Below are 20,005 nucleotides of genomic sequence, written 5' to 3'. Positions count from 1 at the left end.
GCTTGCAAACATTTCAAAATGCCTCTCTGCCTCAAGCTTTCTCCCCATCTGAAAAGCGTTCCGCATGGATCAGATGATTCACATTTACTGAATGCCGACATTCTTCCCACATTGGTGGACGTGACCTGGAAGATCCAGACGACCACAGGAGGACATTAGTCATCGGAAGAGGTACAGTCCTTGGAGTTTGGACCAGATTTGCAATCTTGCTCAAATGCTCACAAGTCTGGTTTCTCAAGGCCTTTGAATGGGGGGTCTGTGTTGATCTAATCGCTAAGGCACCCATCTTCGCAAAAGTCACGGAATCGTGATGAGCACATGGTGCCGCATGGAAGTGTTGAATCACAACATCGTATACTTGAAACTAACAGGACACCGTATGTTAACTAACTGGAATTAAAATAAAAACTTTTATTTAAAAAAATCACGGAATAGCAAAGTGAGTAGGGATGTTCCGTTCTGTTCCTTTTCTCTGGGGTTTTAAGGAAAGAGCAGTATGTCCTCCGTATTTGGGTGATACTCTTGGAAAATTACTCCCTTGTCTGTGCTAATACTTCACCGCAGTGCGATGCGAACATCACAACGCTATCCAATACTCTTGAACATCGTCTGACGAGTTAAGAAAGGGAAGGGAAGGAGAGAGGAAGCGATGAACACTAAGCTGCTTTAGGCTCAGCTTTTCATTTCCTTGTGACAACAATCCACTGGGACAGACGTTGTTGCATTTACGTTACTGATAAAGCAGCTAAAACTGAGAGATTTTCAATTAGACTTACCAAAGGTTTGAATTTTGGTGAGGTTGATATTTAAGCCCAGGTATGAGAGACTCTAAAGGCCATAATTCTAATCTGATAGGCACGGCTAGCAATACACACACACGCGTACCTTCGGACACGTGCGGAACTATTCCTCCGGGGCTGGTGACCATTCAGTTCCATTTCTACTGAAAAAAGACAACTGTGCACCAGGAACCCCTTTTCTCTTACCTGACAGGAGGCCAACCTGGTTCTATTTGACTGCCTCTCACTCAGGCTTCTGCTTGAGAGGCAGTCAAATAGAACAAAAGTACACTTCTGTCTGAAGGACAAAGAGTGTACATAACCCCCAAAGCTTTGGTTGCTTGATGTCCTGCTAATGCGGGGGATAGGGCACTGTCTCGAATCCCTCAGTGCGCGTCTCTGGCCTCGTTCAGGACATCGGGGGCTCTGCCTCATGTCAGCACCCCAGGAATACCCCTCGCAGAGCACAGAGCCCACTGCAGAAGAGTGTGTACCCAGCCTGCCATTATGCTTCCTCACCCACAGGCTGCTTTCCATTGGATCGAAGCTCAACCCCAGGGAAGGCAAGGACAGAGCAGCAAATGTACCTACTTGTGGGTTAGGAGAGTCCCGTTTTTAACCTTTCCAAGATAAAACGGCTCCTGTTTGACGGTGCCGGTGGATACATTTAAGGTGACCACTGGAAAGCCACTCTGGTGGGTCCAACTGTCCATTATGCTTTTCACTGTGGCTGGCAAAAGGGTTTTATTCTGGTCATCGATGACCTGTTTTTAAAAAGTATCACAGGAGCAAATATTGACCATCAAAATCTTTTCAGGGGCAGTCTCCCAAAAGAAACTACATGGCTGGCTATTCTATTTTTCATTTTTGATATTCTGGGCCTAATTCAGAACTCTGCTCAACTCTCTATGGGAATGAGTCCTTAGTTCATTCATTCATTGACTCACTCACTCATTCCTTCACTGAATGTGCATGTCAGGAAGTAGGACAATTACCATTTGAAAATGCCTCCATAGATCATCTTGCTCAGCATTTGAGTAAGAAAATGTCTTCAAATAGGACTGCAAAGAATGAAGAAGTTAAAAAAATGGAAAAGTTAAGGTTAAAATAAATAACATGTCCTAAACAATTTATGTTTCCTGCCTTCTATGTCACAACAATTTTGTAAACTCACCTTGAGTGCATTGATAAATAAATTCTCATTCAGGAAGCTAGAAAGCATTCGGGCCAAAGACGCCCCCTAGGACAAGAAACAGTCCATTGTTTGAGCAAATTCAATACATTCCATTTTGATAAGCAATATCACATTCCATTTTGACACATTCCATTTTGATAAGCAATATTCTGGGCTTTTCTTCCAATTACATTGCGTACTTCATTTGAATGTTTGGGTTATCCCCAAATATGTTGATAAAATAGTAGACTGTCATTAACTAATAGGTAAAAGTTGAACACATGCTTTATATATAAAGAATTCAGGACACACAAAATATTTTAAGCCGAGATGTTTACATGGTCAGAATAAATTTCCACCAAGCAGAAGGGTTCACCCTAAAAGTAACAAGTTGTCTCAGTGTTTTATAATGATGGGTGGTACTGAGCACCTAACATGGGCTTGAATAATATTTGCTAGATGAGAACTGATTTAACCGTAATTTCTGAAATCCATCTGCTGAACAAAATTACGATTATTTGTATCAAAGCCTGTGTGGTGTCATATTAGCCTACTATCCTTTGAATCCATTTTATGCACCTTATTGCAAGAGTGCAAAATAAAAGGCAATATACAACTGATTTTACCTTGTTGTAAGTAAACAAGTCAAAGAGCTCATTTATTTCACTGGTTTCTGTGAAATTTTCCGCCTTCAAGGACACAGCTCTAGACACCAGGACGTGATCTTCACTGAGGACATTACGTAAAATGTTAGAAAAAAAGATCTCATTCTAAAAGGAAAAGATTGAGCAACATTAATTTCTTCAGTGTCACAGAAGCACAAAATTCAAATACTCTCAAAATACTTTCAAAAACGGACACTGAAGAGGGGAAAAATCATTCAGATGTGCTCAGGAATAACTGAATAACTCAGGATTCCTTGAATAACAAAATATCTAAGATACTTCCCTTCCCATTTAATACCCTTCTTATTTCCATTTTTAAAAACCCCATTACAGAAGTCAACATGTTTTCCAAGAGAGCTGTCTACATTTCCCCAAACAAGGTCCTCAGTCACACAGACAGGACCCTCTAGGAACTAGCATCTCTAGGTGATTTTAATCCTGTAGAACTGTATTGATAATTTTATTAGTAACCCCTTAAAATGGGTCAGCCTCTCTTCAATGAACATTTACAGACCAAAACGCACCAGATTTACCATTTTGATGATGCTGTCCTAGTCTGTAATTGGAAATAAATTCATGGGCTGGATATGACAGTTTCTAGATCATGCATTAGGAAAAGGAAGTTTATTATATTTGAGTAAATACAGAACTCTCCAGAAAACTAGACCTCTCTCAGACACAGGACAAGGGCCATTTCTTTTTTGAAGAAAAGAGAGAAGGAAGACCAACATACAGCCAAAGAGGTGTGGGGCATGGCAGAGCCAAAGAAAGGATCCTGGCAAAGAAGCCACAGAGACAGCTGGCTCCTGCCCAGCAGAGCTGGGCAAACCCTCTCATAATCCAAAAGCAGCCTCACCTCCCTAGTGGTCATTTCTGGGGTCCCCCAGTTGACTCCTTCAAATTCTGCCCACTTCCATTGGCCAACATTCCAACCAACCCTCTCCTCCTCACATATTATTTTTCGATTTATTAACACCATTGATTAGGCTACTGTCCAACTTGGCTCTTCTAGAAACAAGACAGCCTTTCATCTAGAGCAACACATCTCCAACTGTAATGAGAATAGGGATCCTCTGGGGGTTTGATCGATTCATACATGAACGCAGTTGGTCTCAGGTGGGGTTCTGTACTTCTAATCGATTACCTGGAGATGCTAATGTTGTTAGTTTGATAGTCCCGCTTTGAGAAGCTAGGAGTGAGAGGAGACATCTGTGCAAGTCTGACCTGATTCATTCAGCATAGCTTTTATTAATTTAACCTTCAAGCATTCTTCAGAGTGCCTCACAGTTGACCCATGTATCCTCTAAGCCCAACGAGGAAAACAGAGGAGATAAAGAACACCCATATTCCTCCATCTCCAAGACAGTCACCATTAGAACATTAGCGCTCTGTTTTTCCAATCTCTTTCCCTATGTATTTATTTAGATGTAAACACTTCTATCCTTCTTACTCATTACGACATACGTTTCAAAATTCTGATACCTCATCTTCATAACTATCCCTAAAAAAGGCCACTGCATTATAAATGAAACATACATAAGTTGGATATAATAAGCCAAAGACTTAATAAGCCAAAACATAATAGTGAAGATCACAGTGTGGTCAAATCACATATGACATCGTTCTTCTCAAAGCAGAGCATAGAACAACACTCTGCAAAAGCAAAACATTAAAATAAATAAATGCGGGGCTGCGGAATGGCGCACTGAGGCCATGAACCATTACTGACTTCATCATTTCCCTATTAGCCAGGAATTTAAATTGCTTCCAGCTTCTTACTGTTTTAAACAATATTTTAACGAACACCTTTAGGCATCGCCTTTTCCATATTTTGTGAATTTCCCCTATCTCCCTCGGAATGGATAGTCTGTCTCTCTTCTCCCTGCCTGGTGTAAGATCTTTTATTGTCTTCTTGGTGTCACTGTCCTCACACAAGTTAACTGTGATGAATAGGACAGACACCTCCTCCTCAAGATCCCCAAGGTCTTTCTCCTCTGGGCCTCCCATGAGGTGACTCTTCTCCCCACCTGTTCCAGTCCTGCTGGAGGGAAACACTTATATGAAAAGTGATATTAGCCTTTTTAAAAATCGTATTTGGGCACTGAATACAATGGTTGGAGAAAGTGAGTCTGCATACCCACCATTACTTTCTTCCTGCAAGCTGCAAGATTCTAGAGAAAAATATCTATTCTTATTAAATGTATTATTATCCTAAGAAATATAACAGTATTCATCATAATAAATTTACAAGGCATATCACTGTGGTTAAAAGCACAGACTTTGGGGTGCCTGGGGGGCTCTGTCAGTGAAGCACCTGCCTTTGGCTCAGGTCATGATCCCAGGGTCCGAGGATTGAGCCCCGCGTTGGACTCCCTGCTCTACAGAGCATCGGTTTCTCTCTCTCCCTCGGTGTGTGTTCTCTTTCTCTATCTCTCACTCTTTCTCAACTAAATAAACTCTTCAAAGAAAAAAGGAAAGAGCAATTGAGAAACCGAAGATCAAAAGAAATAAACTGGTACAAAAAGCGGTTAATCTTATCATCTTTGCTTCAAAATCACTAGTAATATATCTCCATCAAATTTCCCCAGATACAATAATACCTTAGCCAATTTCAGTAGTATTAAGAGGTAACTGATGGGGGTGCCTGGGTGGCTCAGTGTGTTAAAGCCTCTGTCTTCGGCTCAGGTTATAATCCCAGGGTCCTGGGATCGAGCCCCACATCGGGTTCTCTGCTCAGCAGGGAGCCTACTTCCCCCTCTCTCTGCCTGCCTCTCTGCCTACTTGTGATCTCTGTCTGTCAAATAAATAAAATCTTAAAAAGAAAAAAAAAAGAGGTAACTTATGGCTGTTAATGATATATTCCATTCAACTGAAAAAATAAAGGGTGAATCTAATTGTTTCATGGGAATGAACTGGTTTTTTTATTGAACCCAAGCAGAGTTATTTTGGGATACAACCGAATTCTTTTATAAACAATTATAGATGACATGAACCGTGCATAGGTTCTATCTTATAAAACAGAGATACAAACAATTTTGTTGCTACAAAGTATATGGAGAGAACTTTTAAAAACAACTAATGCTTTCTCTATGTATATAAAATTCATGTAAATGAAGAGTCATATAATGAACTCCTCCACACACCCCATTAACTCTTGAGGGACAAGAACACTCCTATGTGTGTTTTCCGCAGAGCACAGTTAGGTGAAGGCATGATTGTAGAGTCAGAGACATCTGGAACTGAACCTCATCTCCAACACAGAGTAGCCATGAGACCTTGAACAACTTACTTAAAGCTCCTACACCTGTTTCCTCAACTAGAAGACAGAGTGACAACTACACTCAGATGATTGTTTTGGGAATCGAGTAAGATGATGTACGTACAAGACTCACACTACGTGGAACATAGGTCCTGAGTGCTCAGAGAACAGGAAACGCAGTATTACTGTTGTTACTATGGTTATTACCTTCATCATCAGACAAGACCTGGACAAATGGGCTATAATCACAGTTCTGTCCCTATCACGCAGATGACTTGGGCAAGTCACCCAACCATCCAGGACTTCCGTCTCCTCATCCACATAATGATGCCCAACCCAGGGGAAGAGGAGGGGCTGGACTGCAGGGGGCATGGACCATCTATGGGAACCCCGCAAAGCACAGTGTGGGGGTCATGGAACTGGGGTATGAAGAGGCTGCGACTTGACTGCTTCCCACAAACTACAATTTCACCAACACATTAAAAAAAGAGGATTTTTCGAGAATGTTTCAGAGGGGCCAAGTTAGGTTTGCCAACAGTGAATTCTGCCAAATAATCAACAAAACTGAAGTATCATGTATCTACCATCTTCATCCTTTCCTAAAGGGGAAATTTTATTGCCAGTGGAATAGGAAAAATATTGTCTTAGAATCTCCTTCAAACTGGGTGGTATTACATTTTGCCTGTGATAAAGATCTGGCCAGTGGAGATCAATCAGTCGTTCAAATATTAATATACTGAGCAATAATGGGGAAAGAAAAAAAAACAGCTCAAGAACCAAGCTTGGGGGGCACCTGGGTGGCTCAGTGGGTTAAAGCCTCTGCCTTTGGCTCAGGTCATGATCTCAGGGTCCTAGGATCGAGCCCCACATCGGGCTCTCTGCTCAGCGGGGAGCCTGCTTCCCCTCTGTCTCTGGCTGCTGCTCTGCCTACTTGTGATCTCTCTCTCTCTGTCAAATAAATAAATAAAATCTTAAAAAAGAAAAAAAAAAAAAAAGAACCAAGCTTGTAAACACAGGTGGGATGAGGCACAGCCAGGGAGCCGCAGGCTGAACAGCCTTGAGCATCAGAAAGGTGGAGAGAGGCAGGGACAGAGTGAAAGCAAGGATCTTGGGCTTGTTATCAAGAAGTGAGGTACACGTCAAAGAATGATGTTACCCCTAAACATTTAAATTTTTTAAGTCAAATAAAACCAATTCTGTTTCATCATGCTATCTTGAAAAGCACTGGTTAATCTACATAAATGACCAGAAATAGAACTTATAGTTGAAACCATCAGATTTGCATATTCATGAATTGATATTTTCATATTGCTATTTATTCAACATAGCAAAATGGCGTTGGGTATAATATATAAGATATCAGTTACCCAGCTGATCTATATTATATAATATTTTATAATATATAAATTAGCATATTACTTATCATTAAAATCATAGGCTACTGATTACAGTGGCTTTAGAATTGAGTCTAGGCAGGAATATGGGAAAATGACCTAAAATCCAGTAGTAGGGAAAGATAATAGGTATACACCTTATAAGGTGATAAGCTGATAAAAGGTGATAACACCTTTTAAGGGCTGCCTAAAATATTAGGCAACCCTTAAAAATCTTGTTTTCAAAAATGACTTAATGATTTGCAGATATGCTCTTGATATAATATGAAGTACACAAGGCATTACATGTTTCTGTGTAAAAAAGTAATACCCACTTTTATGAATATTTAATGAGTAAAAGCCTGAAAAAAGAAAACATTAAAAAAAAAGATAACACTGATCACCTCTAGTATTACAGGTAATTTAATATTCCTTCTATTTTTCTGTATTGTACACATATGAAACAGCAAAATGTACCCGTTTCATAATTAGAAGAAACAATTATAAGTAAATGTAACAGACATACTTACTCTTGGGAATTTAGGATTGAAGTAGTTAATTACTCCAAATTCAAAGTAAGATGCAAAACCCTCTTTGAGCCAGACATCATTCCACCAGTTCATGGTAACCAAATTTCCAAACCACTTTTGGAGATGGGAGAAAAAAAGAGCTTTCTTAAGTTTAATTTTAGGAATTCATTGTAATTGCATGTTTCAATATGTATAAAGTCAAAGACATAATGAAACTGTAATCCCTCAATAACAGAACTGGAAACAGGGCTCCAAAAAGCATATTGTGGCTTTCACGTGAAGAGATACCAGTCATGCATTTCTTTGAAAGAAGAATTTCACATCCAACAATTGAAAGCAATTTTTGTTTTTGAACGGTCATGCTCAAAGATAAAGGTAAGCTGGAGTAGCAGGTCTGAAACTGTCCGCTTCCCCAAGAGTTATATTAATTTAAATAAAGCAGAAGTCTGGAATGTTCACTTAACACCTACTGATTACAGCATCTTAGACTCTAGACTACATTAGAATTTTGCTGGAAGCAGTTGTGTTAAGAGCATGTTTTGATCTGTGTCATGTCCAAGGCACTCGTGCGTTCTGCTATAATTATTTTCTATTTGGGCTTAACAAAGTGTCAAATGGATGATGAATGGAATCAGGAAAAAAAAAACCAATAATTTCTAACACCAACTAATCTGTGCCCTAGTATTTAATCAAATTCTTGCAACAGCTGTCACACGTTAATAGCTAGCAGCTGGTCTTCCAGAACTATGGGCCGCTTGAGCAATCCTAAAAAATGGCATTGCTGGGCGGGGCAGGGACTGATCGAAACTTATCAAAGTTTGTGTTTACGCAACACGGTATTATTCTCTCCCAGTAAGTCGTTCTTTCCCAAAACTTATTGTGGATCCACGTAACAAGAAGAGAACAATTTCCTAGTTTAGATCACTTCTTTCCGAACAAACCTGTATTAACGAAGTCAAGGTCAAAAAGCAGATGTGAGAACCTCCATAAAACAAAACTAAAGTTCTAAAATCACATTATGGAAGCACAGATCTAATGAAATAAATCCTTGTTTACGTCCCTTTTGGGTATGTGGCTTGAGGACTAATGACTGCTCATCTCACTGACATGTTAACCAGTTCCCTGTATCCCTTGAGTTCCTCTTCAAACAAAGCAAAAACAAAGTTCATAACAATCTCCTGAGGAAAGGTGGGCATCTGTCAGTGGCCTTTTTGGACATCCCTTATGTTAAGATGGAATGAAAACAATCATAGCTCTGGTTGGCGTACTTCCCCTGAAGAGGGTTCTGGGGAGTGGCTTACTTTTGGATGTAAATACCTGACCTCCCAATGGGCCTGGAAGGTCTGATCCAACACCAACAGTTCACGTTCACGCAAGATCTGACTACACAGAACCTGCCTTCACTGTCCGACTTCTCGAATAGTTTTTTAAAATCAGGTGTACCATCGAGGTGTTGTTTAGTTTTTTTGCTCTCCTGGGCAGAGCAGCTGGGGATTCTCTTCATGGGAAATAAGTGAAGTAAGAAAGACCATTTTACCACGTGCCTGATGTCCGATCTCGTGGGAGAGAATGAAGGAGATCACAGCCTTTTTGTCTGTTACTTGATCGTTCGGTGGCATCAACAATAATGACTCATCGAATATCAATAGTCCCCAGTTTTCCATGGCGCTGTTGTCAAAAGTAGGCAAGGCAATTATATCTAAGTGGATTTAAATGGAGGGAAAAATGAAATCATCTCTTCCAAAAAAGTCTGAGATTCCCAGATATAATGATCTCCAAATGAAATCATAAAATTACTAAAAGAACATACAAGTGAATATTTATATTGTGAGGGAGAGGAGACGGATACCAAAGACAGAAGCCAGAAGACAAATGGTTTAGACTGTCTGAAAAGCGAATACTTTTGATAAAGGACCTGGAGAGAGAAATCTTAAAACGTCACCATAAAAAATAAGCTTTAGGGGCACCTGGGTGGCTCAGTGGGTTAAAGCCTCTGCCTTCAGCTCGGGTCATGATCCCAGGGTCCTGGGATCAAGTCCCGCATAGGCTCTCTGCTCAGCGGGGAGCCTGCTTCCTCCTCTCTCTCTGCCTGCCTTTCTGCCTACTTGTGATCTCAGTCAAATAAATAATAAATAAATCTTAAAAAAAAAATAAGCTTTACAAAATTGGCAAACAATCAATCTGGAGAGACATTTCTTTGCATAAGATAGGCAGCTGGCAAATACACGTGTGAAAAGATGTTCTGCATCCTGTGTCCTTGGAATATTGCAGATTAAAACAATGAGATACTAGTATACACCTATTTGGGTGGTTTAAATCCAAAGCACACTCCCGAAGGCTGGAAAAGATCTGGACTGGCAGGAACTCTCTCATTGATGGTGGGAAGGCAAAATGGTAACGGCCACACCAGAAGACAGTCTGCCAGTTTCTTATGAAATTTATAAATAAAGGCTGGCCCACATTCTAGCAATTGAGGTTATTTGCCCAAATGAGCTGGAAACTTAAGTCCACACAAAAACTGGCACAAGAATGTTTATAGCAGGGGCGCCTGGGTGGCTCGATGGGTTAAGCCTCTGCCTTCAGCTCAGGTCATGATCTTGGGATCAAGCCTCACATGGGGCTCTCTGCTCAGCAGGGAGCCTGCTTCCCACGCTCTCTCTCTCTGCCTGCCTCTCTGCCTACTTGTTATCCCTGTCAAATAAATAAGTAAAATCTTAAAAAAAAAAAAGAATTGCCTATATTTGCTGTGTCATTTTCCTTGAACCTACAAGTAGCTCTAAAAAAGAGTCTCGTTAATTTTTTAAAATATTTTATTTATTTGAGAGAGAGATAGTTTGAAAGAGCGTGAGCAGGAGGAGGGGTTAGAGAGAGAGAAGTAGGCTCCCCACTGAGCTGACAGGGAACCCCAACAATGCAGGGCTGGATCCTGGGACCCCAGGATCATGACCTGGGCCAAAGGTAGACACTTAACCAACTGACTGAGCCACCTAGGTGCCCCAGAAGTAGTCTAGTTAAAATTGAAATATTTAAGTTTACCAAAAGACACCATAAACAAATTTGAAAGGCAAATCACACACTGGTAAAAATATCTGAAGTGTTAGGGCCAATTTAATGTTAAAACCTGTTTAACTATTAGGGCCTGCTTAGCCAGAGCGACTCCATATTGCCTAGGTAGCCATATTGTTGTTTACATCCACGGACTTCATTCCAGGAGTAAATGCCCCAGTAGTTCCTGGTACTGGTTCCAGGTATCGATTCCTGGAGTAAACGTCCTAACAATAGAAGCCACGTGCCTTGAGGTCTACTGTTATGCTCTATAAAACCAGCCTGTGAGATCAGGATGGGGTCGCTCTCTTCAGAGGCGGCCCTGGCCAGTCAGTCTGACTTCTAATGCTTGGCACAGAATAAAGCTTTACATAACTTTCACTTTGTCTCAGTCTTGTTTCTTTGATAACAGACCCCAATAGAAGCATATATCACAAGTAACTAGATAACTTTTCTCATATCTAAAAAACTTTAACCTGTCAAAGAAAAACAAAAATGTGAACAATTCACTAAAGAAAGAATTCAAGTAGCCAAAAATCTTACTTACAATGTTCTGCTTCATTATCAGAAACATCAATTAAAGCAATGATATAACTTAATCTTTCAAATGGGTAAGAGGATTAAAAATTAGTACTGCTAATATTAATCTTAATAATGAGGTACAGGAAAATTGGCATATCACCTGTTGGTTACAGTGTGATTGCTACAATCTTTCTGGAGTGAGCAGAAAAACCCTTCATAATTTTTAAAAATGTTCCTACCTTTGACTAACTCACTCAACTTTGGGGATTTATAAGACAAATAGCATGGATATTTATAAACATTCTCTGCGCTTTTCTTTGGTGTTCTTAAAGTAGCCCCAAAATGGGAGAGGGTATGCAATTAGTCCAAATGTTTAACCAGAGGATTTAAATAAATTATTTTGCCAAATTGATATGTAGGCATTCTGTGTTTTAAATATGACAGTATAGGGGGACCTGGGTGGCTCAGTCAGTTGAGTGTCTAGACTCCTGGTTTTAGCTTAGGTCATATTCTCGGGGTCCTGCCATTGAGCCCCATGTCAGGCTCCCTGCTCACTGTGGAGTCTTTGGGACTCTCCCACTCCCTCTTCCCATCCCCTTGCTTACAAACACACACACACACACACACACACACACACACACACACACACACACACACTCTGTCTTTCTCTCTCTCTCTTGGAATAAATGAATACATCTGTTAAAAATATAAAAAAATAAAATGACAATACAAAAGAACAGTTATCTGCATCATGTTGCCACTTACAGTTACCTTTTAAAACAAAACAAAACAAAACAAAAGGCCATTAAAGAACAGTCTCGATACTATGGTTCCATTTTTGTTAAAAACGAAGACGCATATATAGAGATTGAGATTACTACAGACAGCAGGAAAACAGACACCAAAACATTAGCTGCCTTATCTCTGAGTGGTAGCCTTATCTCTGAGCCTGTACTCCATTATTAAGACTAATATTAGCAGTAGTAATTTTTAACCCTCTTACCCATTTGAAAGATTAAGTTATATCATTGCTTTAATTTGTGTTTCTGATAATGAAGCAGAGCATTTTAAATAAGATTTTTGGCTACTTGAATTATTTCTTTAGTGAATGGTTCACGTTTTTGTTTTTCTTATTTTGATGTGTTAGAGGTTTTTTTAGATATGAGAAAAGTTATCTAGTTACTTGTGATATATGCTTCAGATATTTTTACCAGCTTGTGATTTGCCTTTCAAATTTGTTTATGGTTTCTTTGGTAAACTTAAATATTTTGGGATATTTTTATCCTTTTTTGTGCGTTTTCTGATTTTTCCAAATTTTCTATGGTGTGATCGTTTATTAGTTTTAAAACTAGAAGAAGAGAGGCACCTGGGTGGCTCAGTTGGTTAAGCATCCATTTCTTGACTTTGGCTCAGGTTGTGATCTCAGGGTTGTGAGATCGATCGCAGCAATAAGCTGGGTATGGAGCCTGCTTCAGATTCTCTCTCCCTCTCCTTTTGCCCCTCCCCCACCCAAAATAAACCTAGAAGAACAAGAAAACATTTTAACTTGTTTTGCTAATAGAAGAAATTCCATTTTCATAGTGCACGCTAGGTTTGCCACAGGAGTGCTCTGTGCTGTGTTCGATATATTACGTTTATTTATACATGGTTGAAGTTGGTGTGTGCAGTAAAAGGTATCCAAGCCCTTACCTAGCCTCCTCTATCTAGTTCATGCTCTATTATCCTTGGGTGTACTTCATTGCTAAGCCTAGGTTGGCACTCTTCTACCTCCCTTTTCCTTAACAGGCAGCCACCCCCCTACTCCATGAACCCACCCACTTTCCTCGCAAACACCGCGGGCCTCCACTCAAGCCAATGCTTTTTGCTCTCTATTACAGCCGAACCATTCTCTGCTTGAGTTGTTTGGGACCCACACGCAACCTCCGTTTAATCTATGAATGCCCCCAGCCTCGCGGTCCAATCTTAACCAACTCTAAAAAAGATATTCCTTATTAAATCCTGATAATGTTTACAAAAAAAAAAAAAAAAAAGGTGGGGGGGGGGTTTACCTTCAATGCACAATTCTGGGAGTAAGCAAATTCTTGTTTCTTGATCAACTAGCAATGCTGGCTCACAGAAGGCCCTATTTTATTTTATTTTAATGATTACCTCATTATTTTAAAATAATGACACAGGGGCACCTGGGTGGCTCAGTCGGTTAAGAGCCTGCCTTTGGCTCGGGTCATGATCTCAGGGTCCTGGGATTGAGCCCCGCATTGGGCTCCCTGCTCGTGGGGAACCTGCTTCTCCCTCTCCTTCCCTGTTTATGCTGTCTCTCACTATCTCTTTCTCTAATAAATAAAATCTCAAATATAAAATAAAATAAAAAGTAAAATAATGATATAAATACCCATGAATCTGCCTCTCTCCCTTTAGAGTAAGGGCTGGCTAACCCTCTTTTAAAGAGCCAGATAGGAAATATTTCCAGCTTTGTGGGCCATATGTTTTCTGTCACATCTTTAACTCGAGCATTGCAGAGCAAAAACATCTGTAGACACTATGTAGGCAAATAGGTATGCTGTGTCCCAATAAAACTTTATTTATGGACCTTGAGATTTGAATTTCATATAGTTTCCATGTGTCACAAAATATTCTCCTTTTGATTTTTTTTTTTTTTTTTTTTTTTTTTTTTGCCATTTAAGAAACATGAACACCGCTCTGAGTTCGTGGGCCATCCAGAAAAGGGCAGTGGGCCAGATCTGATCGCTCGCCAACCCCTAATTGAGAATGCTGCCAAGAACTCATACTGTGACTCCCAGACCAGCAGCATCAGCACCACCTGGGAACTTAATAGTGATAAGAATTCTGAGGCCAACCACAGATCTCCTGAAACAGAAATTCTTGGGTCAGCATCTGTGTTTTAACAAGTCTTCTGGATGATTCCAAAGCTGCCGAACTTTGAGAAGAGCAGACTTACATCTCTCTTTGAGCTCCTTTTCAACTCACGCTATAGTGTCTTCTTCCAGCAGCTAAGTCATTATCCTCAAGGTTGGGGGGTTTTGTTTTTAAACTTTGGGAAAAAAAATGTTTCATTTTCATTGTTATAGAGGTTTTTTTTGTTATTGTTGTGTGAATGAAACATAATTTATCTACCCATTCTCCTAACGATAGCCATTTTGGTGGCTTTCTGTCTGGGGCTATATTATAAAAAGTATAGCTATGAATATTCTTGTACATGTCTTCGGGTACATGTGTGCTCAAATTCTTCTTGGAGATAAACTTAGAAATGGAATTACTGAGATTTAAGGTATTCTAATGATCAACATCACAAGATAATAAATACATTTCAAAGTTGTGACAATTGATACTCCTTTCAACAAGGCCATTTTTCTACCATTTGGCATTTGTTAGATGCCTTTTTAACAAGCGAGTAGACATAAAATGGTGCATCGCCGTGGCCTTGGGCATTCATTTCTTAGATTACTAATGGGGTTAAATAATCTGTATAAGTTTATTAGCCACATGTGTTCCTTCTTCCATAAAACATAAATTTGTGTGTCTTTTCCTTATTTTTTCTTCTGTATTTTTTTATTTATTTGCAGGGGATCTTTATATATTTAGGCTACTCCCATTACCACTTCTTAATCTTCTTTCTCTTAAGACTTTTATTTAGCCAGCCTATTGTCTCGTGCTTGGTGATTCGTGGCTTTTGCTTCTACATCCTGAAGCTACCACCCTCAACTCAGCTACTCAGAGTCCCAGTCACCTGCTTCTCTTGTACTAAAAAAGCACCAAGATGGGTTCCCTAGGTGGCTCAGACGGTCAAGCACTGGACTCTTGATTTTTGGCTCATGTCATCATCTCAGTGACCTGAGGTCGAGCCCTGTGTCAGGCTCCTCACTCAGTGGGGAGTCTGCTTGTCTCTCTCCCTCTGCCTCTCCCCCTGGCTCTCATGGATACACACACTGTCTCTCCCTCTCTCTCTCAAGTAAATAAATAAATCTTAAAAAAAAAACTAAAATAGTCTGAAAATCTTAAGAGCCCATATTTATTATTATTTTTTAAAGTATTTATTCATTTGAGAGAGAACAAGAGAGAGAGCCCGAGCAAGGCAGCAGTAGGCAGAGGGGAAGCCGATTCCCTCACTGTTTTGTGTTTTTTTAAATGGCTCGACCAAGAGTTAAAATAACTAGAAAACATTCATTTATGTTTCTCTTAAAGATCCAGTAATAGAAAATCTCCTTATTTTAATCACCTGTCATTTTGATGGTTGTGATCAAGGGCCACCTGTGTGTCACGTCGGTTGAGAGGCTATGAAGGATATAGAAATGTGCCAACTATAACCCTGATTTCCAGAAGCTGACAATCTAGTCAGAATTTACATGGAATTACTGAACAAATTGCACATATTTATTCCCTTCACACACACACACACACACACACACACACACAGAGTTTACTGTTTACTATTCTGAAAGAAGAATTATCCATAGACTCTGAGGGTACCAAAAAAAAAAAAAAAGAGTCAGATCCCAAGCCCAGGTTACTCTTGATCTAATGGAGAGCAGGCAAGGCTGGGGGTGGGGGTCGGAGTGACAATTAGGATCCAGTTAAGTCAAGAGCTCGAATAGAGAAGTGCACAGGATTCTGTGGAAGCATGAGGAAAAGGGAGTCAGGGAAAGCTGCCTGGAGGAGGAGGTGCTGAGTGGAGAAATATACGAATTAACCAGCTGGGGAGACTTCATCGCTGGATGTTCAAAGTGCCCATGTAAGAGAGCCTGGGAGAGAGGAGAAGAGGAAGGTGGAGGAGGGGACGGGGCGGGGGGTGGGGCATGGGGTGGGGGGAGGTGGGCACAGCCTCCTTCCAACTCTGAAGAATTGCTGAAAGCCCTGAGAGTGTGGCAAGAGATCCATGTTGTAAAGACAGAGTAGAGTCTGGACTTGATCTTCAGGCCAATGGGAAGCCAGGGAGAGGTTTTAATGAGGACAGTGATATGGTCGTTGGATTTCATTAGGGAAAGATCCCCTGGGCCTCAGGGTGGGAGGTGGAAATGAGGGGGCAGGAGCGAGCGTAACCCAGTGAGGGCTGCTGGGCGAAGACGGTGGTGGTACAAACTAGGGAGCACAGGGGACACAGGGAGGTGGGGATGGAGGTAAATGGAGGGGCTAGTTGGATGGAGGGGGTGCTTTACGGAGCAGAGTGTGGAACTTTTCTTGCCTAGACAAGGGTCATCTTGAGATCCTCCGGCCTCAGAAGCCTCCAAGGCTAGGCTTCTGATGCCCCCAACTCCCAAAAGGACAGATTTCACTTCTGGGATCCCTGCCTGGGCCAAGCCGGCCTCATGCCCCATTGCTCCTGAGCCAGCAGTGCCCTCAGCTCGCCGGACAGAGTTCAGGAGGCTGGACTTCCCAGACAGGGACTTCCTACCTTCTTCCACCCTCTGCCTGTGTTGATAGGGCACACGTTTCCCAAGACTTCACATAATATGTCAGAGGAATTAAATATATTTGCACGATATACTCTCACCGTAGACAGAGAAAACACTGGGCGACTTTCTAAGCTGAGTGACTCACACAATTTGAAAGACACACACTGTCGATCTATAACCAATAAAGCATTTCCGTGTTTCCTCCAGGATCCTAGTGTTCACACGTGATTCCAATTTTACACAGCAAACGTTGACAGACAGGACCTCACGTCCTCACCCCATGACTCACAGCTAAAAAGTAGGAATAAAAACAAACAGAACCCAAACAAACCCCACCCCGCAGAAAACCACCACCACCCCAAAACCCTCATTCATGGGAACGGGAGGAACCCACGTAGGCCCGCTAAAAGGGTCCAGAATATCACCTCACTCCCGTGTATGGGAAGAGGAAAGGACAGAATGGAAGAGAGGGAGCCGGGGCTGGGGGCTGGGAGGCTGGCAGTGACTACCCAGGAGGGATCTAAATTCTGAGGACACAAAGGAATCTAAATCCTGAGGACTGGGCACACAGCATTGTACAGAGAAATAGCAGACAGGCCCCTCCGTGTTCAGGAAGGTGTAGGACACGAGGCTGGGAGGCAGGCAGGGCTGCCCCCAAAAGAGCAGTTAAATGGAGACAGTGGGCCCTGGGAGGCGCCTCTGTGTACCCTTTGACCTTAACCTGGGGCCCCCATAATAGGAAACCCATTGCATCGGAAAAGGAAGACGACTCACCTGTTTTGGGAAGAGGGTAACTAATGTTAAATAAATCTTCTAGGAAAGAGAAGATGGGACCTGTGATGTTCAGAGCAAAGTCTGCATTTCCATTCTCGATGGCGTCTTTCCGGGCCCAGATGCGTATCTAAATCAAAACAATTCAGTGGCGATTAGGAAAAGCAGTCGTGACTTTGGCAATGGGGGGCCTGCCTGCACCAGTTCCCTGAATGCTCTAGAGTCCAAGCCTTACCTTTCCAGAAGAAGCTATGGAACAGAACATTGGCAAGTCACCCCTGAACAGCATTGGGGGGGGGGTTAGAGGAGTGCCGACCTTATGCAGTCAAAAACCCACAGATCGAGACGCCTGGGTGGCTCAGTTGGTTAAGCAGCTGCCTTCGGCTCAGGTCATGATCCCAGCGTCCTGGGATCGAGTCCCACATCGGGCTCCTTGCTCTGCAGGGAGCCTGCTTCTCCCTCTGACTCTTCCTTCCACTCTGTCTGCCTGTGCTCGCTCTCACTCACTCTCTCTCTGACAAATAAATAAAATTTAAAAAAAAAAACAAACCCACAGATCACTCTTGGGTCTCCAAAAACTTAACTGTTAATAGAGCTGCTATCAGTAAGACTGAAAGCCTTACTGATCACGGGAACAGTCACTTAACACATATTTCATCTCTCTGTTACACACTGCTTCTTACAAGAAAGTAAGCTACAGAAAAGACATTATTAAGGAAATCGTAAGGAAGAGAAAATACACTTACAGGGCTGAACTAGACACAAAATCTGTGTATAAGCGGTCCTGCTGGGCTCCAATCTGTGTTGTTCCAGAGTCAACCAGAAACGTGTACATGTAGCCCTGGAGAAGATCCAGAAGGCTGTTGGCTACGATGTGAGCAGTGATTCTCTGGAAACGGTCATTTCAATGTTTCCCAGTAACACGTCTAACTTCGAGAACTCGAAGTGGTCCTTGTACCCGTATCTACCCCGACAAGAAGTGTAGACTCTGTCTTTGAATGAAAGGGCATCTTGGACCCTTGCTTCCCCTTTTTAGGACCTATTTCCAGTGTTCCCAAACAGAACTGTGCAGTTAGCAGGGCTTATACAGTGTGGTACGGGTTGCAGGTGTCCGCATCGTGCAAAATTTTTTTTAAAGATTTTATTTATTTATTTGACAGAGAGATCACAAGTAGGCAGAGAGGCAGGCAGAGAGAGAGAGAGGGAAGCAGGCTCCCTGCTGAGCGGAGAGCCCGATGCAGGGCTCGATCCCAGGACACTGAGATCATGATCCAAGCTGAAGGCAGAGGCTTAACCCACTGAGCCACCCAGGCGCCCCCACATCGTGCAAATTTAAAATGGCTTCTTCATGCTTGTTAATGCTAAGGTCGTGAAGAGGGCGCGCCTCAAAGTTTAAAATAAGGCTATAATTCCCTTCATTCAAAGAAGTTCACCAGGAGTTTTATGATTTTACAGCCGTGGTGTAACTGAATCACAGTCTCTGTTTATGATATTTCCTCTTTCGTAGGTAAAGAGACAACCCTGCCTTGGTTTGTTAGTTTAATGTGATTGAGCTATTGTTGGGGCCTTTGGGAACTGATTTTGCCACTCTGGTGGCTCCTTTGTTTCTGTTTTATTATTGGCATTCATTATTATTATTTATAAAATATTGTAATTATTTGAGAGAGCAAGCACAAGCAGGGAGAAAGGCAGAGGAAGAGGGAGAAGCGGGCTCCCCGCTGAGCAGGGAGCCTGATGAGGGACTGCATCCCAGGACCCTGAGATCATGACCTGAGCCAAAGGCAGATGCTTAACGACTGAGCCACCCAGGTGCCCCTCGTTATTATTTCAATATGCAATCATTATCTATGCCACGACAATAGCATTGATGGGGTTGCTAGCATCAATGCCAGGGAACACACACGAAACTCAACAAACCCTGGAATGAAAGTTAGAAATGAGGGGGTGCCTGTGTGGCTCAGTGGGTTAAGCCTCCACCTTCGGCTCAGGTCATGATCCCAGGGTTCTGGGATTGAGCCCCGCATCAGGCTCTCTGCTTGGTGGGGAGCCTGCTTCCTCCTCTCTCTCCCTCTGCCTACTTGTGACCTCTGTCAAATAAATAAATAAAATCTTTTAAAAAAAAAGAAAGAAAGAAAGAAAGAAAGTTATAAATGAGGGAATTAAGGTAATTGTCCTGACATGAATACCGTCAATTTGAGAAGGAGTTCTCTGCTGAACACCAGAGAAAACGCTAGAAAGATGAAAAGTAGGACAGCAATATTTGCAGAATGCTGAGCTCCAAGAACACATTCACCTTCCTCTGCTTGTATTTCTGCTGGGAAATTTGTCTTGAACTATGTGAATTTGGAATTATGTGAGGTCTTCAGGAATGTTCCCTTTTCACAGAATGCAACTACCTGCTTCTGGGGCTTCTGACCTCGTGCTTTTCGGCCTCCCCCACGCTGCAGAGGCCTCCTTCTCCTGGGAAGGAGGCCCCAGG

The 20,005-nt window shown here is 41.8% G+C and overlaps 1 protein-coding gene across 1 annotated transcript in view; it reads right to left on the bottom strand.

Moving 5' to 3' along the window:
- LVRN (laeverin) overlaps positions 1 to 20,005 on the bottom strand; it is a 68,898-nt gene that overhangs the window by 25,226 nt on the left and 23,667 nt on the right. Inside the window, exons 4-10 of the mRNA XM_082725073.1 lie at positions 17,530 to 17,656; positions 9,325 to 9,479; positions 7,781 to 7,894; positions 2,580 to 2,723; positions 1,954 to 2,019; positions 1,775 to 1,840; positions 1,371 to 1,543 (exon numbers count right to left, since the gene is read on the bottom strand). Of these exons, the coding sequence (XP_082581199.1) occupies positions 1,371 to 1,543; positions 1,775 to 1,840; positions 1,954 to 2,019; positions 2,580 to 2,723; positions 7,781 to 7,894; positions 9,325 to 9,479; positions 17,530 to 17,656 (845 nt within the window). The remainder of the gene's footprint in view (positions 1 to 1,370; positions 1,544 to 1,774; positions 1,841 to 1,953; positions 2,020 to 2,579; positions 2,724 to 7,780; positions 7,895 to 9,324; positions 9,480 to 17,529; positions 17,657 to 20,005) is intronic.

Source organism: Mustela nivalis (assembly GCF_964662115.1).
Source record: "Mustela nivalis genome assembly, chromosome: 3".
NCBI lineage: Eukaryota > Metazoa > Chordata > Mammalia > Carnivora > Mustelidae > Mustela > Mustela nivalis.
The sequence above is the reverse complement of the archived record's forward strand: the minus strand, read 5'-3'. Positions and strand labels throughout refer to the sequence as shown.